The sequence below is a fragment of the Balaenoptera borealis genome (genome assembly GCF_965194805.1).
Source record: "Balaenoptera borealis genome assembly, chromosome: 8".
Taxonomy (NCBI): domain Eukaryota; kingdom Metazoa; phylum Chordata; class Mammalia; order Artiodactyla; family Balaenopteridae; genus Balaenoptera; species Balaenoptera borealis.
This window is the reverse complement of record NC_138865.1, coordinates 111,963,265-111,990,971: the sequence shown is the minus strand read 5'-3', so window position 1 is coordinate 111,990,971 and position 27,707 is coordinate 111,963,265. Positions and strand designations below refer to the sequence as shown.

Sequence of the window (27,707 nt, the reverse complement as noted above, 5' to 3'; positions counted from 1 at the left end):
GACAGGCTCAGTTGCATGGTGAAGGCTGCGTCTCAGAGAGAAACCCTGCCACCTCCTGGTTGGTGCTGAGAAAGCCGAATTAAAATTGCAGTTGCCATTGGAGTATTTTTGGGGTGATGGAACTATGGTGTTTGACACATAATTTTATGCATCTATAGTCAAAAGCTATAGAACTGAGCACCACAAAAGAAGTGAATTTCACTGTATATAAATTTTTTTAAAGCAACCAGTATGGTGGAGGGGGCGGGGTGGAGAGAGACTGTAGCATATAGCAAATGAGTCTAATATTACAAATAAATCACATAGCCACACTGAAGGGAACGAGGAAGAAAGGAGCTGGCCTTGGAAAATAGTATACTGTATTGACTGTATACTGTTAAAACTGAAGACAAAAAGAACTGTATACAAACAAAGCACTCTGGTTTATAAATTTGATTCTCTCAAGGTTATGGTTTAGGAATTCTTTCACTACTTTGTTTGTATACTAGGGTTGAACAAATAAGGAAATAATACTGTTGATAATGAGAGTTGGGTTTCTCACATCAGGGAAAGAAGTTATAAATCAGGAAAGGGGAAGGCTAGAATGAAACCTCTGGTGCTAGATTGGAGTCAGAGGTTGTTGTAATATGGACTCATGTTTAGATAGATAAAAAAAATATAGATGTGTGTATAGATACATGAGTTGGTATACATACATATATTTCCTAGCTCAGCCATTGAGAGGGGCTAGAAGCAATGACACCCCCAATAGTAACGAGCACACCTAGCGTCCATATCTTGGTTTCTAAATATCAATAAAAGGAATCAGGAGTCCTTGGAGAACTGGTTGATTTTAGGGCTGAGGCAGGGAATATATGAGATGAGTCTGGAGCATCTTGTGGTGCCAGAAAGTTAGAAGGTGCTATAGATATAGATATTTAGATATATGTTAGTTTATATTAGTTTTTAACCCAGAGAATTTATATATATATATATATATATATATATATATATATATTACTTTATAACCCAAAGAATAAAATATCCATGAGTTCATACTGATAAAATGAACTGAATAAATAGAGGAATGATGATTCTTCCTTATAGAGGAATTCTAGTAAGTGTAGAAAAAATGAGGGAAATAGAAAATCACCATTAGAACACCATAGTAGTTGCTATAGGCAAGATCCACTGATGGATGCTAAAATAAGAGAGCATGGGTTTAAACAGAAACAGAATATTTAGAATAGTCTCAGAATATTTAGTAATTACAAAGAGAAAAATAGTACATTTCAGTAGAGAATTCTGACAGGTATCACTTTAGCCAAAAGATCAAGAGTAACATCAGTGTGTTTACATTGACATCACGTACCCCCTGATATGATCACTAAGAAGGGCACACATATACATATGCACATATACACACACAGGGATGGATAGATTTGTCCCCAGTCTCATCATGAGAAAACATACAAGCCCAAATTGAGCAATATTCTTCAAAATAATTGGCATTCTACAAAATACTCTCCAGAAGTGTCAAGGTCACAAAAGTTAAGGAAAGACTAAGCAACTGTCACAGATTGGAGGAGACTATGCAAACATAACAGCTGCATGCATTGTGAGATCCTGGATTGGATTCTGGAACAGAAAAAGGACATTAATAGAACTGGGAAAATCTGAATAAAGTCTTTGGTGAATAGTGTTCTACCAAAGTTAATTTTCTAGTTTTGATGAATGATCTATGGCTATGTAGGCTTAGTTAACAGAAGGGGAAGCTGGGTGTAGAGTATACGGGAAATCTCTGTACTGTTTTTGCAATTGTTCTATAAATCTAAACTTAGCCTCAAAATTTAAAAAAATTAACTGTTAAAAAATACAGCTGTCATGTGTGAGCCTACACTCAGCCTATGCCCCCCATCTCTGGGCATAGATATCTTTTCAGACCTTGAACTTGGCTGGTCAGGAAATTAATTAGCAAAGCAATGAGGGAGATTTAAATAAGGGTGGTGAGTAGAGGCTGGGCCCTTTCTGTCCATCCCCACTACTACCCCAATACCCCCAAAACACATACTCCTCACACATCTTGCAGTCTTTAGGTAAAGTCGGGCTCCTCAGAATGATTCTCAAGACCTCTGGCATCCCTTCCCTCTCCCTCTGCTGCTCTTCCCACATAATCCAATTCTCCAACAACTCAAGGATATTTCATGTTTTGGGGGCTTTGCACATTTGGTTTCATCTTCCTGGAATGTTCTACCCCCTCTTCTTCACCTGACTATATATACTTTTCTTTCTAGACTCAGCTTTTATTTGTAACATCCTCTAAGACGCCTTCTCTGACACCACCCCCCACCAGATAACCCTTTTGTGCTTCCATCGCCCTTTTTTGCTCTCTGCATAACGCTGATCACCTTGTACTCTTTGTCTGTGTACTTGTCTGTTTCCCCCGCTGCCCCCATTATTAGACAGTGATCCTCTCACGGGCCATGACCAAGTCCTGCTTTTCTCTTGTGTCCCAATTAGTGTAGGATGCTTCCTGGTTTGATGAATTGACTGTGGTGGGGGGTGGGCAGGGTAGGAAGTGGGATGGGGGAAATATTGTTAAAATCATCAGAGGCAAGAGGAAGCTACACTGAGCCACATGGGGAATTCATATCAGTTAAGTAATTATGCGAAAATATTTAAAATTCCCATAACTTTGTTGTCTCATAACTTGCTAGATAACTAGTTCAAAAGTGAAAAGGTTAAGGAAAGCTTGGAGGAGGTTGGTGTTTGTAGAATGACATTGTTGAGACAGTGATCCTGTGGCATTGCCGTATCACTTTACCAGGATAAAAATGGAGCACCGAGAAATCTCAAGGAGAGATAATATTTGAGCAGAATCTTGAAGGAATAGAAGTTCAAGCTCCTTACAAACTTAAAGAGCTTTGTAAAAATGACTCCCCCTTCTGTCCCTCTCTCTTCTGTGTGTGTGTTCTTAACTATTTGGGAGTAAGTTACAGATTTCATTCCCCTTTCCTTCTAACATAACCACAGCACTATTATCAAAATCAGGAAATTTAACATGACATAATACTATTAACTAATTGCAGACCGTATTTAAATTTCACTTGTTATCCCAATGTCCTTTGTAGCAATTTCTATTTTCTAATCTAGGAGCCAATCCAAAATCACACATTATATTTAGTTCTTAGGTCTCTTTAATCTCTTTTAATCTGAAGTGGTTCCTCATTCTTTTCTTGTCTTTAATAACATTGTCAATTTTTACGAAAACAAATCATTTATTTTGTAGACTGTCCCTCAATTTGGGTTTGTCACTTTCCTCACAGTTACGTTGCGGTTATGCAGTTTTGGCAAGAATGCCACAAAAACAATGTTCTTTCCTTTTAGTGCATCCTATCAAGAGCGCATGGTGTAAGTTTGTCCCATTATTGGTCATTTTAACTTGAGTCACTTAGTTAAGGTGGTGTCACTTGGGTAACGTGGTGGTGTCAGATTTTTCCACTGTGAAGTTTGTTTCTCAATAGAGGCAGCAACACTTGCAGAGGCAAAACTGTGTTGTAAAACAGCATGACATGTTCAAGAACTAACAAATAGTTCTCTGTAGGTACAGTGTAACATTTGTGGCTAAAGATGAGGATGGAGAGTCCCATAAGAACCAGATCACAGAGGATCTTGAATGCCAAGCTAGGGAGCTTGTATTTAATTAGCCCATAGACCACAGGGAAGCACCAGTGGATTTTGAACAGCGCTTTGATGTAGTTAGCTTTGTGTCTTTCTACCTTTCTGATTTCTGGGTTTGGTTGGCTACCCAGGCCTAAGCAAGTGAGGAATAGTAGGTACATGAGTTCTAGAGCAGAAAAAGTATTTGTGCTTCTTCTGAGTAGATAGAAGAACCATAGCTGGTGCCATTCTCTTAGGCTTAGACGAGAGGTGCACAGAACCGTTCCTGTGATCCTATACCCAGAAGCCCTTTGTTCTGTTGTTTTGTTTTAATAACTTCACTACCAGAAGACTCTCAGCCCTGCTGAAAAACTTGCTCTTAGCTCAGTGTAGCATCAAGGAACAAGCACAACTTTAGAATCAGAAGACCTAAATTGAAATCCCAGCTCTGTCAGTTCTTCGCTGAATAACCTTGAGCAAGTCCCTTGTCCTCTTTGAGCTTTCGTTTCCTCGTGTCTAAACTGCATAGGATAATAATAATGTATATACTTTTTAAGGTTGTTGTGAGGATCAAATGCAGTCTCATGTATCTGAATATAAGTTTTAAAATATGATCCAGGTTCTTAACAGAGGTACTGTGACATGTGGTATTGCTGCCCACACCTCAGGCAGTATCATGCCGTCTTAACAGATGTTACCATCTCTGATTAAACCAGTTGTTTATGTTCTTCTTTAAATTATCTTTTTGAAAAAATCAAAGTAAATTTTCAAACGGAATTTTTATCACCTCAGTGAATGGAAAATCAGTATTTTTAATGCACATTAGGATAAATGTACAGTTAAGAGTTTATGCACCACCTAAAATTATGTTTCTCCAATGGGATGCACACACACTTCGGGAAATTGTAGTGGTGGAAAGAAGGTTGGTCTCAATCTGATAGTCTGATTCTGATATTTAGTTTCTATCACCCTAAGCAAAATACTTCATTTTTCTGAGCGTTAGAGTCATCTGTTCAGTGGGAGTGATAATACTAATACTTTCCTCATGGGTTAATTTTACCCATGATACTATCTAACACGTATAGGAGTTTCTTACTCCAGGTGGGGTTGAGGGACAACACGAGCTTTTAAATATCCGAAGGTGAAATGGGCAAGATATAAATCTTTAAGATTTCTGGCCCTTTAAACAAAAAGGAAAGCAAGTTGAGTTCCTTCCTCACCTCCAAGACACTGAGAGTGAAGTACCAAGTGAGAAATATTCAGTATTCTATCTGCCAGTGATAGATCTTTGTTCTGTACCTGTGAGCTGAAGCAAAGACGTGTGAGATACCAGTATTGGAAATATGAGTATCTGAAGACTGTCATTGACCCTGGAACAGCAGAGGAGGAATTTTGAGGATGTTTAGAACTTGAAATAAGGTTGAAAGAGAGCTTCTAGACAACAACCAGCATGCATCTAGATAATATATATCTAGCTGTCTATGTTTCTTGACCCAAATTCACAGCAGCCTTGTAAAGCAGACTGTTACCTCCTACTTCATATGCCAGGCCCTTTGCTTGGTGCTTTAGCTAAATTATATATTATCCTCACAATACCCCATAAGGCAGGTTCCAATAGCCCTCTTTATTCTTAAGTAAACTGAAGTTCAGAGAGAAGAAGAAAACTTGTCTGTAATTACACAGACCTGGCAGAAACTGGATTTAGACTCAAGCTTGACTAATTCTGAGTGTGTAATCTTCTAAGACTAATAATGGCTGCTTTAAAGAAAATGAACTTCCTGTCAGCCTTTCAGTTACCACAGGTTACTGTTAAGACTTGGAGCCCTTAGCTTTTGAGGCAACCAGCCCTGCCCTAAGGACTTTACAGATTGTTCGTGTTAATTTTTTTTGGAGCCAGGTGTATTATAGCAAAGCTTGCTCTCACATGATGCCATTACTTCTCTGTTAATATTACCCTCTCTAAGCCACCTTCCACAGTTGCCATCACAAAGATTTTTCAAATATGCCAACATGACCACATCCTCCCCTGCATTCCATCTTATCCTCAGGCTCCTCTGCTAAAGTCCATACTCTTAGCCTGGCATCCAAGGCCCTCTATGATCTGGCCCCAGTTGGCCTCTTCAGTCTTATCTCTTGCTACTCTTCTCTCCGTCTCTCCGTCTCTCCGTCTCTCCTCTCTCTCTCTCTCTCTCTCTCTCTCTCTCTCTCTCTCTCTCTCTCTCTCTCACACACACACACACACACACACACACACACACACACACACACACACACACACACACACGCTTCAGCCAGACTGAACCACTTGGAAATTCCCAGAAAGAGCACTCCATGCTTACTTTCAACTTGAAGCTTTTCTGTATACTGTCCACTCAACCTGGAGCACCCTTTTCCTGCCTGCATAAATCATATTTATCCTTTAAGACTCGGTTCAGAAGTTATATTTTCCAGAAAGCTTTGCCAGACGCCAGAGCCCTTCTATAATTGCAAATCAGGGGTTCCTTGTCTGTGCCCCTGTATTAAGTGCTCTGTAAACAATGATGGTAATAGTGTTAGTAGTTGTTATTCTTAATGAGGCTGGTACTATTTAAAGTTTGCTTTTTATAGTTAGGAAATGCTAAATAGCTTCTTTTTGTTGAATTACATGAGTGGGAAATCAACCGCAAGGGAACTCTACTGACTGCCTTTGTAGAAAAGAGCCAACGAGGTCAAAATTCTGAGTAATTAAAAAACAAAAAAACAAAAAACCTGTTTTCCTCATCCTGCAAATTAGTCTCAAACCCAGACTGGAAATAAAAAATATTTTATTTAAAAATGGGAGTATTCTTTTTATCTCCCCCCCCGCCCCGCCTCCTTGAATTTATCAAGGCCTTCAAATGCATCATCTTGGTGGGATATTTGTAACTGTAGGACTATTAATGCTGTCATCTTTGTTGAGCATATTGAATGTATACAGTGTGTGTAGTGTGTATCCAGTGCCTTGGGGGCCCAAAAGTATCGCTGCCTATGAGCTAGCCTGGAATGATGGAAAGAATATGTGCTTTGGGTCCAGAAAGATAGGTGTTTTATTCTTAGCTTCACCAATTACTACCTTATGCTTTTGGCCAAATAAGTTCTCTTTTTGTGCCTAGACTTCTGTGGGCATGCTTCTTACTGTCTTAACTTATGTTTCCTTCCAGCAATCAGAGAAGATGGCATGCCTGGAGGCCGGAATAAGAGCATTGGGCCAGTCCAGGTGAGTTCTAGGTCTTACTCTTTGTGATCTACCCTGAAAGCTCAGGCCTCCAGATGCTCCTGTAGCTGCTCACCTTGATCCTCTTATCTGCTGCTAGGGGGAGCCATCTTTACTTTCATTCCTGTAAAACTGCTTTTAGAGCCTGGATATGAAAGTGCTTTGAACATCTTAAATATATAAGATAATGGTTAAAGCTCCACTTGTGATGCCTCAACTCTTCCTAAGGATTTTTACAGAAGATGAATCCAATTCTGGTTCTAAAGCATCCAGCAGATTTTTTTTTTTTTTTGGCCGTGCCACGCGGCTTATGGGATCTTAGTTCCCTGACCAGGAATTGAACACAGTTCCTCCGCAGTGAGAGCACGGAGTCCTAACCACTGGACCACCATGGAATTTCCCAGAGGACTTTTTATGTCAGTCACTTAAGGTTGTAGTTACTTAGTCTGGCAGAAATCAGCAAGACTACTTTGCTGTTCAGTGTCGCTAAAGATATTTCAGCAGAAAGTTCATTGATTGCCTGTTTGTAAAGTAGGGAAGGTAATACCCATTCAGTCCCACAAACATTTACTCAGTATTACTTACTCTGTACCAGGCCCCCTGTACTGTAAACTCAGTGTAGTGGGAAAGACAGCTACGTAAACGGACATCATAATACAGTGGGTGATATCAGAGGTTGCCCAGGGAGTACAGAAAGAAGGCGCTTCTTTTCTGTTTGGACCAGAGCCATGGTTGAGGACTGAAGACACTCAGGAAAGGCTTCCTGGAGAAAATAAAGTTTGAACTGAGTCTTCAAGGAAAAGGAAGAATTAGCTATGTTGAGAAGGGGTGGAAACCCAAACATCTTTTATTCCTGCTAGACAGAATAGACTGTAAAAGGAATCTTCAAGGAATGGCAAGGAGTTCATTCACTCAGGCTAGAGCACTGGGCACATGTTGTGAAGTGACAGGAGATAAGGCAGATTCCTTGAGTTTGGAATCAGTTCTCTAAAAAGTGGCCTTCAACCAACTTTGATTATAGCTCCTTCAGTAAAGCTTTTGTGGGGCCAGCCTGCATCGCTTGGTCTTACTTGGCCAGCAGAAGAACTTCATCATGATAGAGAATTGGATCTGCTTACGACCCATGAAGTGAATCCTTCAGTACCCTAGTGGGCAGGGACCATGATTCAAGGATTATGGGGGTAGACCAAGAGGCAACTACTAAAAGGTTTTAAGTAGAAAGAGGGATATGGTCAAATTTGCGTTTTGGAAAGATCATTCTAGCAATGTAAATTGTTTATGAGGAGCTGGGTAAGGGTCAGTGAAACTGGTGGCAGAGAAAAAGCAGTTAAAAGGGCTTTATGGAAGTCCAGGCGAGAGATATAGACAGTGTGGTTTCAAGTAGGACAGTGATAGTGCAGATTGAAGAGAGAGAATAGATTCAAGAAACTAATAGGTAAAATTGATAGGATTTATCCAATTGAATGTGAGGGAATGAGAGAAAGATAGGAATTCAGAGTTGGTTTTAGACATACACTGATGATGTATGGGAGGGTTTTCTGTCACATGAGCTTGGTGCACATATGCAGTCAGGTGTGGGTGTGTGCTGCATTCATTCTCTTTTTTAAATCAAACATTTTTATTCATTTATTCAAGTCATATGTGTCTCTTGCAAATTTATTTTGGTCTCCAATTCATAGCTGCTCTTTTTTGTGTGGTAAAAAACATGTAACAGGAAATACACCTCCTTAACAAATTGTTAAGTGTACAGTACAGTAGTGTCAACTAGATGCACATTCCGTACAGCAGATCTCTAGAACTTCTTAATCTTATCACTGAAACTTTATACCTATTGAACAGCAACTCCTCATTTCGTCCTCCCCCCAGTCCCTGGCAACCACCATTCTACTTTCCGCTTCTAAGAGTTTGGCAACTTTTGATACCTCATATAAGTGGAATCATGCAGGACTTGTCCTTCTGTGACTGCTTTATTTCGCTTAGCATAATGTCCTCAAGGTTCATCCATGTTGCAGCATATGACAGGATTCCTTCTTTTTTAAGGCTGAGTAATATTTCACTGTATGTATATAGCACATTTTTTGTTTGTTTTTGCTTTGTGTTTTTTGTTTTTAATTTTTATTGGAGTATAGTTGACTTTATGATGTTGTGTTAGTTTCTGCTGTACAGCAAAGTGAATCAGTTTTACATATACATATATCCACCCTTTTTTAGATTCTTTCCCCATATAGGTCATTACAGAGTATTGAGTAGAGTTCCCAGTGCTGTAGAGTAGGTCCTTTTTAGTTATCTATTTTATATATAGTAGTGTCTATATCTCAATCCTAATCTCCCAATTTATCCCGCCCCCCATTCCCCCCGGTAACCATAAGTTTGTTTTCTACATCTGTGACTTTATTTCTGTTTTGTAAATAAGTTCATTTGTACCATTTTTAAAGATTCCACATATAAGTGATATCATACGATATTTTCTTTGACTTACTTCACTCAGTATGACAATCTCTAGGTCCATCCATGTTGCTGCAAATGGCATTATTTCATTCCTTTTTTATGGCCGAGTAATATTCCATGAGTAGTATGTACCACACCTTCTTTATCCATTCCTGTGTTGATGGACATTTATTTTAGGTTGCTTCCATTTCCTGGCTGTTGTAAATAGAATATAGCACATTTTGTTTATCTATTCATCCATCGATGGACATTTAGGTTGTTTCTACCTCTTGGCTAAAGTGAACATGGCCTTGGCTGCAGTTAACGTGAGAGTGCAGATATCTCTTCAAGATCCTGATTTCAACTCTTTTGGAGAAATACCCTGAGTGGGATTACTGCGTCATATGATAATTCTGTTTTTAAGTTTTTGAGAAACCTCCATACTGTTTTCCATAGTCGCCACACCATTTTATTGATATATTCCCACCCAAGTGCACAGGGTTCCAGTTTTCCCCATCCTCTCCAGCACTTCTTATTTTCTGGAGTTTTTTGTATGTTTGTCTGCTTGCTTGCTTGCTTGCTTGTTTGTTTGATACTGGCCATCCTAATAGGCATGAGGTAATATCTCATTATGGCTTTGATTTCCATTTCCCTGATGATTAGTGACATTGAGCATCTTTTCATATGCCTGTTGGGTATTTGTATGTCTTCTTTGGAGAAATGTCTATTCAAGTATTTGCTACTTTTAAAAAAAATCAATTAATTTATTTTTAGCTGTGTTGGGTCTTCGTTGCTGCACGCGGGCTTTCTCTAGTTGGGGCGAGCGGGGGCTACTCTTCATTGTGGTGCACAGGCTCCTCATTGCGGTGGCTTCTCTTGTAGCAGAGCACAGGCTCTAGGTGCGCAGACTTCAGTAGTTGTGGCACGTGGGCTCAGTAGTTGTGGCTCACAGACTCTAGAGCGCAGTCTCAGTAGTTGTGGCGCATGGGCTTCGTTGCTCCGCGGCATGTGGGATCTTCCTGGACCAGGGCTCGAACCTGTGTCCCCTGCATTGGCAGGCAGATTCTTAACCACTGCGCCACCAGGGAAGTCCCTAGTATTTGCTTTTTCTAAGCAGGCTGATTAATTGGTTAATTGAGTATTGAGTTGTAGGAATTCCTTATATATTTTGAATATTAACCCTTTATCAGATATATAGTTTGCAAAAATTTTCTGGAAGTTGCCTGTTTGCTTTGTCGATTGTCTCCTTTGCTTTGCAGAAGTCTTTTAGTTTGATGTAATCCTATATTTCTATTTTTGCTTTGATGTCATATTCAAGAAGTCATTGACAAATTAGGGGTATGGGATTAACAGATACAAACTACTATATATAAAATAGATAAGCAACAGGATAATACTGTATAGCACAGGGAATTATACCCATTATCTTGTAATAACCTGTAATGGAATAGAATCTGTAAAAATACTGAATCACTCTGCTATACACCTGAAACTAACACAATATTGTAAATCAACTATACTTCAATTAAAAAAAGAAAAAGAAATCATTGCCAAGGCCAATGTCAAGAAGCTTTTTCTCTATGTTTTCTTTTAGGAGTTGTACTGTTTTGGGTCTTACGTTTAAGTCTTTAATCCACTGAGTTGCTTTTTGCATATGGCATAAGGTAAAACTCTAATTATTTTCTTTTGCATATGGATATCCGATTTTTCCAACACCACTTGTTGAAGATACTCTCCTTTTCCCATTGTGTGGTCTTGGCGTCTTTGTCAAAGATCTTTTGACCATATGTCTGGGTTTATTTGGGGGCTCTGTATGTCTGTCCTTGTGCCGGTACTTTACTGTATTGATTACTTTAGCTTTGTAATATGTTTTGAAATCAGGAAGTGCAAGGCCTCTAGTTTTGTTGTTCTTTCTCAGGATTGTTTTGGCTATTTGGGGTTCTTTGTGGTTTCATATGAATTTTAGGATTGTTTTTTTCAGCAAAAAAATGCCATTGGAATTTTGATAGGGATTACATTGAATCTGTAGAACACTTTGGATAGTATGGACTTTTTAACAATATTAAGTCTTTTAATCTATGAACACAGAATGTCTTTCCATTTATTTATGTCTTTAATTTCTTTCAGCAGTGTACAAGCCTTTCACCTCCTTAGTTAAGTTTTTCCTAAGTATTTTATTCTTTTTGATACTATTGTAAATTAGATCGTTTTCTTAATTTTCTCTTAGATAATTCACTATTAGTATATAAAAATGCAACTGATTTTCTATGTTGACTTTGTATCCTGCAGCTTTGCTGAATTCTTATATTAGTTCTAATAGTTTTTTGGTGACATCTTTAAGTTATCTACATATAAGATCATGTGTCTTCTGTGAACAGAGATAGTTTTACTTCTTCCTTTTTGATTTAGATGCCTTGTGTTTCTTTTTCTTGCCTATTGCTCTGGCGAGGGCTTCTAGTACTATCTTGAATAGATGTGGTAAGAGTGGGCATCCTTGTCTTGATCCTGATCTTAGAGGAAAAGCTTTCCGTTTTTCACCACTGAGTATGATGTTAGCTATGGGCTTTTCATATATGGCCTTATTTGTATTTATTCTTTTTACATTTAGATACAATAGAAAGTTTATCCATTGGGAAGGATTCTTAAGCATTTCCTCAGTGAAAAACCTTCCTCATTATTACCTAATGTTTTTTGAGTACCCACTGTGGCTCTCTCACAATGCCAAGGGATCATCAGTCATTTACATCTCCAGACTCTATGTTCTCTCCAGAATTCAGGAGACTGATGCTCAGAAAAACCTATTTCATCTGTCATTGCTTTTGGGGTTTTGATACTGGGCATATAATTTTCCTTTTAGTCTTTTACTGTTTCTAGGTGGTGTGTTAGGAAGAGAGAGCTGTTATCTCCAAGTTCTTAACTGTGTTTAATTGTAATTAAAAATAAGAAGTGATAGAATTTCCATTTATTGAGCACCTGTTGTGCACCTGTACTTAATAACTTTATCTTAGATTAACCTCTTAAGTCTATCTGACTCAAACCTGTATGCTTCTTTGCTCCAGCACCCAGTGAGGGAATCATGAGCTATGAGGGAAGTGGTATTATCTCCATTTTACCAATGAGGGAGCTAAGGCTCAGAGAACTTGAGTGATTTGCTCAACAGTACGTACCCAGCTAGGAAATGACAGATGAGATTTACACCCAGATTGAAGCACTCCCAACAAGTTCCATCCCCTGTTCAATGCATTAATGATTGCTTAGTGTCCCATGAGACCCTCAGGGAGAGACAAGTATAGTCCAACTTTGACTTCCAGCTGGAATAAGCTTGATTTTACCATAACTGGCCCTTTTTGCCAAGCTCAAGTACTTTCATGACCTCGACGTTCTGGTTTTGCTCTCACCACCATCACTGAGGCTGCACATTCAGGGCCTCAGTAGATGGCTTGTAATTTGATGGCACCATTTGTCTTCATGTGTCTTATAAAATGTAAACAATAATTTCAGTGTTCTAAGGACCTCTAAGAGAAAAGATTTGGGGGTTTTTTTGCTACATGTGACTGAATAAAAAAAAGACAAATCCTCTAATTCAATATGCAATCCAAACTATTTTAAACCAATCACTCAACTTGAGCACCAGTTAAACATTTCTCGTTTTCCCTCAAAGTCCTCTGTGTTGGCTAACTTCCAGTTCTAAATGCCTATTCATATCTTGATTGGAGCAGCTCAAGGTTCCCTCACAGGCAAAGAAGTATGTAGGTTTGTGTCAGACAGACTTGGGAGAAAATGTCCTCACAGGCTTTCCATAGGAACAAGAAACAAATATTCATCTGGCTGTTTTTCCTTAGCACTCACTCTCATTTTGTGTGCTGACTTTAGCCAGCTTGGCCTCAACTCTGGATTAAACACTTTAGAGAAGAAGTGTGTGTCCACTCCCTATATGGCATAGTAGCTAGAGCACTGGACTGAATACTTGGCTACTTTGGCCTCTTCCTCAAACTCCTGCTCAGACATGGGCAAGTCAATTTGCTTGTCTGAGCTACAGTTTCTTCTTTTATTCAGTAGGCTTAGAAATGTCTTTCTTACTAAGAAATCTCATGCGAAGGTATGTAGTCAGTACTTAGTAAGTGGACATTTATTCATTTATCCAACATGCATTTATTTGAGTACTGCTTTTTTCTAGATCCTGTCATAGCCTAAGGTCTTATAGAGGATATTTTTATGATACATTACCATAAGTGCTATAAAAATAACAATGATAATCAAGATATCATTGTCAGCCTTCCATAATAGTTGTTATGTGCTAGGCCCTTTTCTAAACATGTGATAATATATTAACTAATTTAATCCTCAAAACAGTCCTATGTGATAGATACTATTATTCTCTCCACTATACAGGTGAAGGAACTTAGGTTTAAATAGTTGTATGACTTGCCCAAGATTGTACAACTAGAAAGTGGCAGAACCTGGATTAGAACAAAGGTGATTTGACTGTAAAATTCAAACTCTTAACCGTTATGATGTTCTGCCTCTCTCAGAATACACAGAATTATGAGTGGATAGAAGAAGGACCTAAAATTCTGTCTGCGCTTAGTAATAGAAGGATTCAAAAAGAAGGTGACATTTGAATTGGGTCTTAAATGGCAAGTAGGAGTTTGTTATTGAAGAGTGGTGTTTCAGCAGCAGGAAAGAATAGACTAAGGACAAAGAGGAGTGTTGAGGAACCTAGAGGTTTTGTGGCTGGGAGGAGGGTAAATGGACAAAAGGAACGCCATGGTGAGCCATAGTGCTGGCAGGCAGGCAACCAAGCTTGTCCTAAGATTAGTGAAAGAGAGACCTAGAGTATGTGGGTGGAGGGGAGGGGATTTGGCTTTCTCTCTAAAGAGTTCTAAGAATCCCCATGAAGTTTAAATAAGGTCTCAGTCCTAAAGAAGGAACACCCAGTCTAACATATATCAATTCCTTGTCAAAGATATCAGAGGAAGAGATCGAAAGGATTATGTCTGGGCAGGAATTTGAGGAAGAGGCCAGTCACTGGAGCAACCATGGTGACAGCGACCACAGTTCCCCTGGGAACAGGGCTTCAGAGAGCAACCAGCCCTCACCAGGCTCCACACTGTCCTCCAGGTGAGCTTCAAGGCAAACCCAGCATCATCTAGGGATCACCCAAAGAATGGACCCACAAGCAACCTCTGAGCTGGGCTGGGTATTCCTGCCAGTCTGTCTCAGCCATTGTACTCTTGCTTCCTCAGTCTTTTGGGGTTGGGGTGACGATGATGCAAAGCAGCATTTTACAGCCCATTTTTTAGCTAAAGACCTTGAAAATGTCAGCAGTCTCTTCTGCAGATTGATAAAGTGCTATAGCCACTGTCTGTGCCCATACATTCTTCACCTAACAGAATAACATTTTAATTGTAGCTCTTTTCTCTCACTTACTTTATCATTTAAAAAAAACCACATTGACAATATAGAATTAAGTTATCATTTCTCTGCCTCAGCGAGAGTGAAGATTTTCACATTATAAATTTTAGGAAACAGTGAAAACTTTTCAAGTTAGTCAGATTTGCTGGTGTCATGAAATACCAGTTTGAAGACTCTTGGTTCTAGAATGATACCTTAAGTTAGTTGTTAGGTTTGAAATATAGCCATCAGCTACCAAGGAAGATTTTCTTTCTCCAGAAATCTTTATTTTAGGACAGGGGTTGAGAAACATTTTTTATAAAGGCCAGATAGTAAATATTTTAGGCTTTGCAGCCCACACAGTCTAGGTCTCAACTACTCAGTTCTGCCGTTGTAGTGCGAAAGCAGCCAGAGACAATATGTAAATGAATGAGTGTGGCTGTGTTCTAATAAAACTTCATTTACCAAAACAGGCCATGGGCCATAGTTTGCCAGCCCCTGTTACAAGAAGGGTCATCTAGGTAAAACTAGTTGACTGTTAGATTTCTCTAAGAAAGGTGGGGAAGATAAGAATATTCCTTTCTCTTGATATTTCATTATAACTTTTATTCATTCGTTTGTTCCTTCCTTTGAATGTTTAGGGAGTTGTTGCCACATGCCAGGTTCTTTGCTAGGTGCTGGATTTGTTTTATGGCCTGGCAAGGCACTTAGCCTGTTTCTGACTTAGTTGTCCTAGCAGTATAAAATATAAACACTCACCTTTGTCATCATAGTCTATGAATATTCTATGAAACTCTCCAAATGTGGCACCTATACAGAGAGGTCATTTAACCAGTGTTTTTCAGTACAGCTCTGCCAAGTTCTGGGTGTCCAAAGGTGAGCCACACATAATGCACATTTGCACAGAGACCCCATCTAGTAAGGGAGACATGCATGTAACCATTGATTATGTCCTTAGCTTAATGAAGACAGAGTTCATGGCCAAAGAACACCTGAGCCACCTCCTAGCTCACTTCCTTTGAATAGGCAGTAGACCTGTGATGTTTCTGCTTGACATGAGACTTTTCTCTCCAGTAGGTCTGTGGAACTAAATGGATTCATGGCATTCAGGGATCAATACATGGGGATGTCTGTGCCTCCACACTATCAATATATACCGCACCTTTTTAGCTATTCTGCCCACTCTCCACTTCTGCCCCCACAAGCTCGCAGCCTGGATCCCCAGTCATATAGTCTGATTCATCAGCTGGTGTCAGCCGAGGACCTGGAGCCATTGGGCACGCCCATGTTGATTGAAGATGGGTGAGTAAGCCTTGGTCTATTTAGCCCTGTAGCTTCAAAGTGGTCCCTACCCCACACCCATCTTCATCCCTGGCTGCTGTACCCCAGGCTTTGGAATGAGTTGGGGGATAATAAGCAATGACTCGAGCATCAGAGGACAAATCTTTGCTTATTGTTGAAGTTAGTGGTCCCTCATTTTTCTCTTGAGCATCTTTTCTCATAGAGTGGGGGCTATTTATCAATCCTTATGGAGTTGGGATTAAAGGGCTTTTGTTTCTGTTTGGGCCGAGGTACGCCAGACTCTGGAATGGGTCTGAGTGCTTCTGTGCCAGAGATGAGCTGTAATTCTGGGAATAGTCATACATTAAGTTTAGGCTTCTTAACAGGGCACTCAAGGCACTAACTGGTTGTGGCCTGTCTGTATCCCTAGTCAACATACTCATCAGTAGCCTAGTGCCGTGTGCTCTGTGTGCAGGCCTGAGTGGGTGGAAGGAATACTCTTTCAATCCTGTCAGCTCTGCCTGAGTAGATAATAGTTCAGCCCACCCATTGCTGTACTCATTATTCATTTAGCCTGGAGCATAGGCTGTTTGAGTGTTATTAAGCTTAGACCGCCCCCTCTGCCCCAAAAGGTGTCCTGAGATTTCTTAAGCTAGTTTCCAGTTTCAGAAGAGGAAATTCAAATGTCTGCCTACAAAAAGGCCACCACCAAAACCTTTATAAATCTGATGTGGGGGTGTGGGGAAGAGTCATGACAGGGGCCTTGAGAGAAAGAAAACTGGGACCCCATCTCCTCCAGCCCAGAGATGAGAAATGCCCTGCTCCTTCCATCCCGCAGTAGCTTAGTTTCCTGAATTTGCACCACCAGGGGGTGCAATGAGAGCAAGAAAAGCTTCTGAACCTGTTCTATTCTCTTTCAGCCGTCTCGCCCCGAGGCTCATTTTTGTGCCAATCCCTGTATTGAGTAGGCACCAGATTCACCCTAATGGACCTCTCATTTCCAAAACTGGTGCAAAAGTGACTGGGGAAAAAAAAAAAAGTGACTGGGAATTTTTTTCTAACACATGGAGCATTAAAAGTCATACTCCCTGATAATTGCACAAATTTCTAAGCCTCCTTTCCCCTTTGCCACCTTTTCTTGTCAAATCTGCCCCTCCAGCCCTGAGCTTACTGCTGGCCCCAGTCCTGTCCCTTTATCATTAAACTGAATTGAATGGAGCTGGAGATCCTTGGTCAAGGGCAAGGAGCCCACTGCCAGAGACCCTTTGTGCCCTTAGGAGTACTCTCTCCCTTTGCCCCCATCCTCACCATTCTGGCCACTAGAAGTAACTTTCTCCTGTTCCTACCCCCCCCAGATATGCTGTGACTCAAGCAGAGCTATTTGCCCTGCTTTGCCGCCTGGCTGACGAGCTGCTTTTTAGGCAGATTGCCTGGATCAAGAAACTGCCTTTCTTCTGCGAGCTCTCAATCAAGGATTACACGTGCCTCCTGAGCTCTACGTGGCAGGAATTAATCCTGCTGTCCTCCCTCACTGTTTACAGCAAGCAGATCTTCGGGGAGCTGGCTGATGTCACTGCCAAGTACTCACCCTCTGATGAAGAACTACATAGGTGAGAGCTGCTGGCTGGGGAGAAAGTCTCAGGCAACCAAACCATTGTCATCTCTGCAAGGCAGGGCTGCCTGACACTCCAAAGGCTGGGCATTAAAGCCACACATGGCTGGACTTGAATCTTCCCTCTGCTGCTGACTAGCTTTGTAACTTTGGTCAAGTCTCTGATCCTCAGGTTCTGAATTTATAAAGTGGAGTAATGACAATACCTCCCCAACAAGGTAGTTGTGAGGAATAAATGATAATGTGCAGCAAAGCTTAGCAAGTGCTAAGCTGTTATTTTGGTCACATCTGGATTACTGAGATAAGATAATGTATCTGGAAAGAACATTTCCTACAAGGTGAGGGGGCTCTGAGCTGTAGTTTACAATCCAAGAAAAAGACTCAGGAGTTATTGTGGTACCTACTGTGTGCCAAGCACTGGGCTTGGTATTTTACGTTATTATCTTTCTTTGTCACAGCCTCCAGCACTGTAGGTGTTGTTACACCCATTTTACAGATGAGAAAACTGAAGTTCAGAGGGGCCTACCCTTGTGGGTTTTGGATTTGAACCCAGAGCCTGGATTTGAACCTATGCCTGCCCAACTGAAAGTCTAGGCTCTTTCACTGTATCTCGGATGCAATGAGATAAGAGAATGGGACTGAAATACTAAACTCTCCTCCTCGATGTTTTCTGGCATAAAGTTTCATCGCAGTCGGCTAGGATCCTTCTAACCTCCCTGCCTAGAGCAGGTCTTTTACTCACTCACTTTGGAGACCTGGAGCACATGGTGACACCCCAAAATCAGGAAAATGATCTCTTGATACAACTTTTCTGACTTACTGATATATCCATGTGAAAAATAAAGTTTAAATCGCATTTTAATAGTCCTTTCAATAGTTCACCTTTATTAGACAGTTTAAAATAATGGAAGTCATGGGATTCCAGAGCACCAAGAAAGAGGGAAGAAAAGGTTCCTCCATCGAAGAAAGCTGGAGAAGGTAGAGTACCAACCCCCAAACTTCTCTACACAGGACTGAGGTGCATCTCCCTCTGCCACTTAATCACCATGGCATAAAGATAAGTTGAGACTTAGGCTGGGAGCAAAGCTCTAACACCTTCAAGGGCCCTTTGCACAGCTGAGGGAGGGAGGAGTCTGGGTACTTTCTCCCCTTGGTTTTCTAATATTTCCTTATTAATGATGCTTACAGGCTTGATGGTAATCTATAAATGACAGAGTTTTTAACCCAGATGACATTTTGTCCTTAAACAGAGCTATCTGATTTTGCAGATAACCTAACCCCTTGTCTTGAGCCTCTAATTCATTGTTTCCATCAAATTCCTGTCTCCTGCTCTGTATCTCTGGGCTGACTGAGTGTTTGGATAGTAGTCAGCCTGCTCTAATATTGTCAGGGTTTGCAGAGCTGGCCCAGTGAGCCCAGCCTCCCTATTTGCCTGGAATCCACCAGTGCAGCCTGAGGCTGCCTACAAAGTCAGCCTGTGGGCTCCCCTCTCTATAGAATGGTGAGTTTTCCCATGCCCTCTGCAGGTAGGCAAGAATCACTGGCCATGCAGGGTTCTCTGTGGCTTTAAGCTTCATGAAAGACACCTCATCCCACTGTTTCCAATCCCTTGAGCCCCAAGAGCAAGGCAGGGACCAGTAGCAGCTGAACTAGTGAGGGAATTTTTATTTTCTAGGAAGGGTCCTTACCAAGGAGAATCTAGAGCTGCACTATCAAGTATAGTAGCTGCTAGCCTCAGGTGGCTATTTAAGTTACTTAAAATTAAAAATTCAATTCCTCATTTACAGTAGCCACATTTCAAGTGCTCAGGAGCCACATGTGGCTAGTGGCTACTGTATTGGACAGTTGCAGATATATATATATATTTCCATCGTCACAGAAAGTTGTATTGAACAGTGCTAACTCTGGAACACATGTTGCAGCTGAGCTTGCAAGTGGGTTCTGAGGATAAGAAGTAGATTCGTTGTTAGGACTCTCATTCCACTGTGGAATCCTTCAATGGAAAAATATAGGTTAAACTTCAACATGTTAGTTCAACATGCCCATTTACTGAGCACCTGTTGTGTGTGCCTGGAGGAGGGGTGTTGGGATAACAGATAATACAGACATGGTATCTGAGATGAGAGCCCGTATTCTTGGTTTAGGGGATTGGGGGGCAAATAGAAGCAGATAGAATCTACAGTTCAGGGTGATATTAGTGGAGATTGAGGGGCATATGAGGGACTGTGAAAGCATAGACTAAGGAGTGAGTACCTCTACTTGCATAATCAGGGAATGGTTGCCAAAGAGGAAAAGACATTTGAGCTGCATCTTGAAGTGGCATTTTTCTAGGTAGATTATAGAGAATAAGAGGCAGGCAGGAGAATAACACAGAGTCCTAGAAGTTAGAGATTCTGGGTGGTTGGTTTGTGCAGATAACCAAAAAGCAATCCTGTGGATTAGGGTATAGAGAGAATATATCTGAGAGGTAGAGAAATGAGGGGAGAAACGACAGGAGAGAAAGGTACAGGAAAGACAAGTCATGAAGGTGCTCAAATGCTAATCTAAAAAACTCGGATTTTGTTGTGTGAATTGTATTAAGTCATGGGACGTTTTTAAGTAGAGCAATTACATGTCAGGTTGCATTTTGGAAAGATCCCTGTGGCTATAAAGTTCAGGATGGATTGCATAGACAAGGCTAGAAGACAGTGGCTGTGTCAGAAGCTGTTCCATAGCCTAGGTAAAAATAAACAAGTCCTGGACAAGGCAGCAGTGACCATGGGAATAGAGAGGGCAGCACAGAGTTAAGAGATGACAGGGAGGTAAAGTCAGTGGGACCTCAGTGAGTGGAAAAGTTGGGGATACTGCCAGGCAGGTGGGCACCAATTCTCTTAGCCAAGATAATGGAGCCTGGGAAGAACAAGTTGAGAGATGAGCCGCTCTGAGTTTGACTTGGGGTCTGTTGAGTCTGAGATGCATGTGGAACCGCCCAGGAGGCCAGAGGAAATGGAAGTACGAGAACCTTTGGAATCAGGTTCATCACTGTAAGGCAGTCCCCAGACTGTGGAGAGTGTGGAGTCTGTAATTGGCCACAGCTCTTCCCTACCTTGCCTACTCTGGCGTTACTCCCACTCCCACAAAATGCCTTTACTTTTTCGCAACTGTTGAGTGCAAGCGAGTTCCTGCTGTCATGAAAGGACTTTTCCCAGATGATACATGACCACCTCCTTTTCTCTTCTCAAATATTGAATCAAATTTATGGTGCCCATTTTCCTTAATCAGGCTGTTATCAGACAGTGAGCTGGGTGAATTTGATTTAAAGCAGATTGTAGCACCAGCCAGTGACTGCTCCTGGCCCTAATCAAGACTCCTTCACTCTTAGGAGAAGATGCCTTGCACTAGATGGGCTTTAATGGGCACTTCTATCTCGTGGACACTAGCTCCATTTCTGCCAGATCTCTGGAAAGTTGCCTCACAGCTTCCCTGCTAAGACCCTAGCTGTAAGGTTCAGGAAACACAGTCTTTTCTTTTTGCTGTGATAACACGAGTGATGTTGCTGCTGCTGTTAAAAATGATAATAGCTAACAATTATAGACTGTTTATTGTGCCAAATTCCATCTTAAGTGCTTTGCAAGCATAATTTGTTTAGTCCTCACCACTTCCCTAAGAGACTGTACTAATATTAACCCTGTTCCACACATGAGGAAGGAGCATGAGGTTCAGAGAGGTGAAAACTCAAGGCTATAAAGCTAAAAGAGATGGAGTTGAGATTATCATCTAGATCTGTTGTGCTCTAAAGCCCAGATTCTTCACCATTACTAAATTTTTCAGCCTTCTCAAAAGTTTGACTTTCTGGAATGTGTCCTGGAGCTGCAGTCTTACTTTTCACCCTGGAGTCTATATGTGGGTGCTGAGATGGCAGTTCCTCTAAGGATGTGGCTGATGACTGCTTCTGGGAGTAGGTGCATTTAGATGAGTGAAAAAGAGACAACTGGGCCTTTCAGCCCCCTTAATGGGACATAACTTACACAGTGTCAGCTTCAATTGCTGACTGAATGGTCCAGTGGTTTGGGGGATCCTGGCAGGAATGTTTTCCTTGTCCTAACATGCTTGTGTAATGGTAACCTAGAAGAAGAATGGGTGTGTTTGTCCAACTTTCAGGCTTCGAATGCTGATAATTTGTAGACAGGGAATACAGGGGCGTTAGAACTGTGGAGTGGGCAGATGTGGAGGAGGCACGGCTGCAGGAGAAAGCAGGCCCATGGAACAGAGAACAATTTGTTTATCAAGGGGCGGGATGCGGGGTGTGGAGGAAATCTTTGCAGTCAGGCTGTGGAGACTGAGTGGGGGCTGCTGGGCTGGCTGCCAGGGGTCCATGCTGGTTGCCTATCCTAGGAAGCTTGGGAAAGAGGGTATGTGCTCTCCCCAAGAGAGAGGGCAGATCTGGGTCATATACTCAGGCCAGGCATGTGGGAGTTCCTTTGTGTCCCTCAGGTCAAGACTCAACTGGGAATAGGTTTAGCATTGCTGTCTAGGGGTCTGGCTGGTAGCCACACACCTGCAGGTTCTGCAGAGCCAGAGTGAGCACTTGCGGCAACAGGTTACTGATGAGGGGAGAGAGTGTTATCTTTACTTGCTATACTGCTTGGCCACCAGACAGATGCTGACACTGCTGCATCCTCCTTTTTTATGCCCTACCCCATCCCATCTCTTCCCCACCCCTCCAAACAGATACTGATGGGCGTTTTCAGTAAAGACCTTTTCCCTCTCAAGAACAGAAGTAGCTGACAAAGTACTGTGATGAGGAGTGATCTTCACTCACAGGCACACTGCTTCCTGCAGGTCTCAGCATCATGCAGGCAGCGGAGGGGCAGTTCTATGCACTGCAGCGAGTCCAACACCCACTCTGGATTGGGCCCTGAGCTGAGTTGCTCTGGGAACACAGACCTCCTGAGGTATCCCCTGTGGTAGCACGTGGTAGCCTTTCCCAGTTGCCAGTTAAGAACAAGACAGCCAGGGAATGGACAGTGTAGTGCTGAGAAAGCGACAGACTTGGAATGAGAAAACTTGGGTTTAAACCTTGTCCCCACCACCACTAATTTGTTTTATTCACTTAGAACTTTGGAGAAGGCATCTCTTCTGCTTCTTCTTCCCTAACATGAAGGTGATATTACTTTTCTCACAGATTAGCAGGAGGGTAAAATGTAAGAATACATTAAGGGCACAGTAAATAAGCTCTCTGAGCCTTTGTTTGCACAAGTGAACAAAGAGGATTATAATATCCTTTTTTGTGGACTTATTGGAAGTATCCAATGAAATGATGTATGTAAAATATTTAACAAAGTGCCTGGCAAGTAGCAAACACTCAACAAATGGTAGAATAATAGATATGGTTATTAGAGTGGTTATTAAATATAAGTGGGTCTATCAGCCAATCTGAGAACATATTAATAAAGTTGTAAAAGCCATTGGGCCAGGAGCAGAGAGAAACATGGTAGTTCAAATTAGCAAACTGGGACCCAGAGGGTCAGGGCTCCGGATTGCAAGTAGCTGCTGCTGTGGCTCCCCCTGGTGCTTGAGAAGTGCAGGTGCCTCTGGCCCCAACAGGAGCCAGGCTTTCCCCAGGGAAGAGAAAATGTCCTGCCTGGCCAGGAAGCCAAGCCCTTGCAAAGCCTTCAGAGTCAACACAGAAAGCAATAGGACCCAGACAGCAGTAGTACATTCCCAGGAGTTCTGAACCCTACCCAGATAGGGGCTTCTTGCCTAGCATGGGGCTGTAGTACCCCGATCTGAACAAGTCACCAGTAAGCAACTCTGAGGCTAAGCATCTCTCTCTGACTCAGCTGCATCAGAGGCCTGTCTGGAACACCTAGAAGAGTGGATGCTGGGCCTGACCCCAGCTTGTATAAACTATTTCCCCACTAAGCCTTTGCCTCCTTGGTTTGGGAGTATCTCCATTTCTGGTATAAGATATTCCCCACTATGACCCAGAGTATTAGTCCCCCAGCCTAGGGCTCCTTTGCCTAAAACTTAGTGTTTCCCCAAGGAATTAACTCCTAATCCAAAGAAAGCAGCATGGGGGCTTCCCTGGTGGCACAGTGGTTAAGAATCCACCTGCCAATGCAGGGGACATGGGTTCGAGCCCTGGTCTGGGAAGATCCCACATGCCACAGAGCAACTAAGCCCGTGTGCCACAACTACTGAGCCTGTGTGCCACAACTACTGAAGACCGCGCTCCTAGAGCCCGTGCTCCGCAACAAGAGAAGCCACTGCAATGAGAAGCCTGTGCACTGCAACTAGAGAAAGCCCGCGTGCAGCAACGAAGACCCAATGCAGCCAAAAATAAATAAAATTAAAATAAATTTTAAAAAAGAACATTCCTGAAAGAAAAAACATTTAAAAAAAAAAAAAAAAAAGCAGCATGGTCAGCGTTGAGTCTTCTCTGCTAATGGATGCCACCTCAGATATTGAGAAAATCAAGGCCTTAGGGAGTTAGCCCAGGTTCAAGGTTCTAGCTCTGCTACCAACTAGCTGTGTGCTTGTGGACCAGTCCCTTCTATTCTTTGAACTTCAGTTTCTCATCTGTACGATGGTGATTATAATCTCACCTAGCACATAGGGCTGAGAAAACTAAATGAGATAATGCACATAAAGTGCCCAGCACAGAGACTGGCATGACATGGAGGCTCAATTTATGTTTCCCTCCCTCCCTCTCTAGCTGAAGTCAGGGATGCCAGTAAAAATGTTCACTGTGCGTAACCTCAGCCATGCTGGAAACAGTGAACTTAAATACAATCAGCAGCTTTTTCTTCATCGTGGCAGTAGCTCACATAGAGTCACCATGGTAGCTGCCATTGTTACTAGAGGCTGCATCGCAACAACAGCAGTATCTTAACGATGTCATACTTCTTTACATTTACATCCCAAACCCCCGTGACCCTTGTTACCCCAAGCAGGCAAGCATTATTTTACAGAGGAGGTCCTCAAAGCTTAGAGAGGTCAAAGGACTTTCCCAAGGTCTCACAGCTTGTATGTGATGGAGCTGGATTTGAACTTAGATTTGATTGACCCCAGCTGACCTTGGGAACAGCAGCTTGTATGAGCTGCCTTGGCCTCTAGACAAACCATGGATTCACCTGTCCTTCACAAATGTGTCTGGATTCCATTTCCCCCAAGCTCAACCTCTTTCCTATCTTAGCTACCTTAAGGAGCTGTAGGTGACTTCTATCTCCCTTCCATTACCTCCACTGGTAATCAGAGCCCATTATTAACACCGGTGTCTGTTCCCCAGATTTAGTGATGAAGGGATGGAGGTGATTGAGCGGCTCATCTACCTGTATCACAAGTTCCATCAGCTAAAAGTGAGCAATGAGGAGTATGCTTGCATGAAAGCAATTAACTTCCTAAATCAAGGTGAGTAACTGGGCGTGGGAAGAAAAGACTTTTTTTTTTTTTTTTTGCCAGTGAATATTTGCCCTCTTGCCTTCATGTTTCACCCCTACCCCGTTTACCCTCAGGACTGTCACACAGAATCTGTCACACCATGTGGGTACCGATCTTGGAAGTCCTGTGCTGCCCTCATCATCATTCTGCCCCACTATAGTGCAGAGCATGGTTTGGATTTTTTCTTCAAACCTAAATGCCACAACCTCTATAACTCATAGAGGAAGGAAGAGGATTTGCTTTGTTTAGTCAGTTTTAATGCATTTAAACACAGACATCAAGGACAGTACATGCGTCATTTAAAATATGCACCAAGTTTACCAGCGACTGAAGAAGAGCAGAGTGACTGATGAAACTACTGAGATAAGGGATCTGTGACAGGCTGACGGCCCCTTCAGGGCAGAGCGGGGGTGCACAAAACTCACACACCCATATCAAGCGTGGCTTTAATTCGAAGAGTGGTGGGTGTGATTTACATGGAGTATTACCTGCAGAGTGGTGCTTGGTAGCTGCTGGTAAGCAGAGTATGCAGGAGAATTTGTGCTCCCTTTCTTCCAGAGTAGCATATGAGTACTCTACTCTCAGAGTGGGGCTGGGCTGTTTTGCTGCCTATGACATTGAAAATGCTATGTTCTGGTATTCAGTTTCCTAGTCCAGAGACTCTTGATCCCCTCCTCTTTGCCCACTCCTCCCTCAGTACTGACCTCTTCCTCTTGCTTCTGCACCTTTCATGCATTTATCTGGTGTTCTGTGTGCCTCCCTTAGGCCAGGCCCTGTGTTGAGCATTAAAGACATTGAAATAAATTAGATCCCAGGTTCCTGGCCTCAAGAAGTATACATTCTGATGGCACTTGTTACATTGCTTGAGCCTCAAATGGGGGGAGATCAGTAACAACTACTTGGAGGACCAGAAATCTGAGAGCTGGGCTCAAAGGCTGGGTAAGATTTATGTATAGAATATTTATATTCTATATACGAAAAAGGGGGATTGTGTGTGTTTATATGTATATGAACACACTATATAATATATATATATACATATATGAGAATGAGAGAGACATCTACAGGCGTACCTTGGAGATATTGCAGGTTTGGTTCCAGACCAGCACAATAAAGTGAATATTGCAATAGAGTGAGTCACATGAATTTTTTGGTTTCCCAGTGCCTGTGAAAGTTATGTTTATACTATACTGTGATCTGTTAAGTGTGCAGTAGCATTATGTCTTAAAAAACAGAGCACATACCTCAAAAAAAAATATTGCTATAAAATGCTAACCATCCTTGAGCCTTCAGCGAGTTGTAATCTTTTTGCTGGTGGAGGGTCTTGCCTCAGTGTTGTTTTTGTTTGTTTGTTTTAATTTATTTTTTAAATTTATTTTTGGCTGCGTTGAGTCTTCGTTGCTGCATGCGGGCTTTCTTAGTTGCGGCAAGCGGGGGCTACTCTTCATTGAGGTGCGCAGGTTTCTCATTGCGGTGGCTTCTCTTGTTGTGGAGCACGGGCTCTAAGCACGTGGGCTTCAGTAGTTGTGGCACGCAGGCTCAGTAGTTGTGACTTGCGGGCTCTAGAGCACAGGCTCAGTAGTTGTGGCACACGGGCTCAGTTGCTCTGCGACATGTGGGATCTTCCTGGACCAGGGCTCGAACCCGTGTCCCCTGCACTGGCAGGTGGATTCTCAACCACTGTGCCACCAGGGAAGCCCTTGCCTCAGTGTTGATGCTGCTGACTGATCAGGGTGGTGGTTGCTGCAGGTTAGGGTGGCTGTGGCAATTTCTTAAAATAAGACCACAGTGACATTTGCCACGTCAATTGACTTTTTCTTTGATGAACGAACTTTCTGCAGCGTGCAATGCTGTTTGGACATTTTACCCACAGTAGAACTTCTTCCAAATTTGGAGTCAATTCTCTCAAACCCTACTGCTGCTTTATCAACTAAGTTTTTGTAATATTCTAAATCCTTTGTTGTTATTTCAGCGGTCTTCACACAGCTTCTTCACCAGGAGTAGATTCCATCTCAAGGGACCACTTTCTTTGCTTATCCATAAGAAGCAACTCCTCATCTGTTAAAGTTTTATCATGAGATTGCATCAATTCAGTCACATTTTCAGGCTTCACTTCTCATTCTGTCTAGTTTTCTTGTTGTTTCCACCACATCTGCAGTACTTCCTCCACTGAAGTCTTGAACCCCTCAAAGTCATCCATGAGGGTTGGAATCACCTTCTTCCAAAATCCTGTTAATGTTGATATTTTGACCTCTTCCTGTGAATCATGAATGGCATCTAGAACGGTGAATCCTTTCCAGAAGGTTTTCAATTTACTTTGCCCAGATCCTTCAGAGGAATCACTATCTATGGGCAGCTATAGCCTTAGGAAATGTATTTCTTAAATAGTAAGGCTTGAATGTTGAAATTACTCCTTGATGCATGGGCTGCAGAATGGATGTTGTGTTAGCAGGCGTGAAAACAAAATTAATTTCATGGTACATCTCCATCAGAGCTCTTGGGTGACCAGGTGCTTTGTCAGGGAGCAGTAATATTTTCAAAGGAATCTTTTTTTCTGAGCAGTAGGTCTGCACAGTGGGCTTGAAATATTTAGTAAACCGGGTTGTGAACAGAAGTGCTGTCATCCAGGCTTTGTTGTTCCATTTATAGAACACAAGCAGAGTAGATTTAGCGTAATTCTTAAGGGCCCTAGGATTTTCG

The 27,707-nt window shown here is 41.9% G+C and overlaps 1 protein-coding gene across 5 annotated transcripts in view; it reads left to right on the top strand.

The window, feature by feature from the left end:
- The window catches only part of NR6A1 (nuclear receptor subfamily 6 group A member 1), a 217,182-nt gene that overhangs the window by 180,713 nt on the left and 8,762 nt on the right, over positions 1-27,707 (top strand). For 3 of the 5 annotated variants that reach the window (XM_082403312.1, XM_082403314.1, XM_082403315.1), the window contains 5 exons: positions 6,819-6,874; positions 14,265-14,419; positions 15,767-15,994; positions 17,329-17,583; positions 24,856-24,977. In XM_082403312.1, the coding sequence (XP_082259438.1) occupies positions 6,819-6,874; positions 14,265-14,419; positions 15,767-15,994; positions 17,329-17,583; positions 24,856-24,977 (816 nt within the window). Of the gene's footprint in view, positions 1-6,818; positions 6,875-14,264; positions 14,420-15,766; positions 15,995-17,328; positions 17,584-18,043; positions 24,978-27,707 lie in introns of those variants that run through there. The other 2 variants (XM_082403313.1, XM_082403316.1) reach the window with 2 other exon arrangements.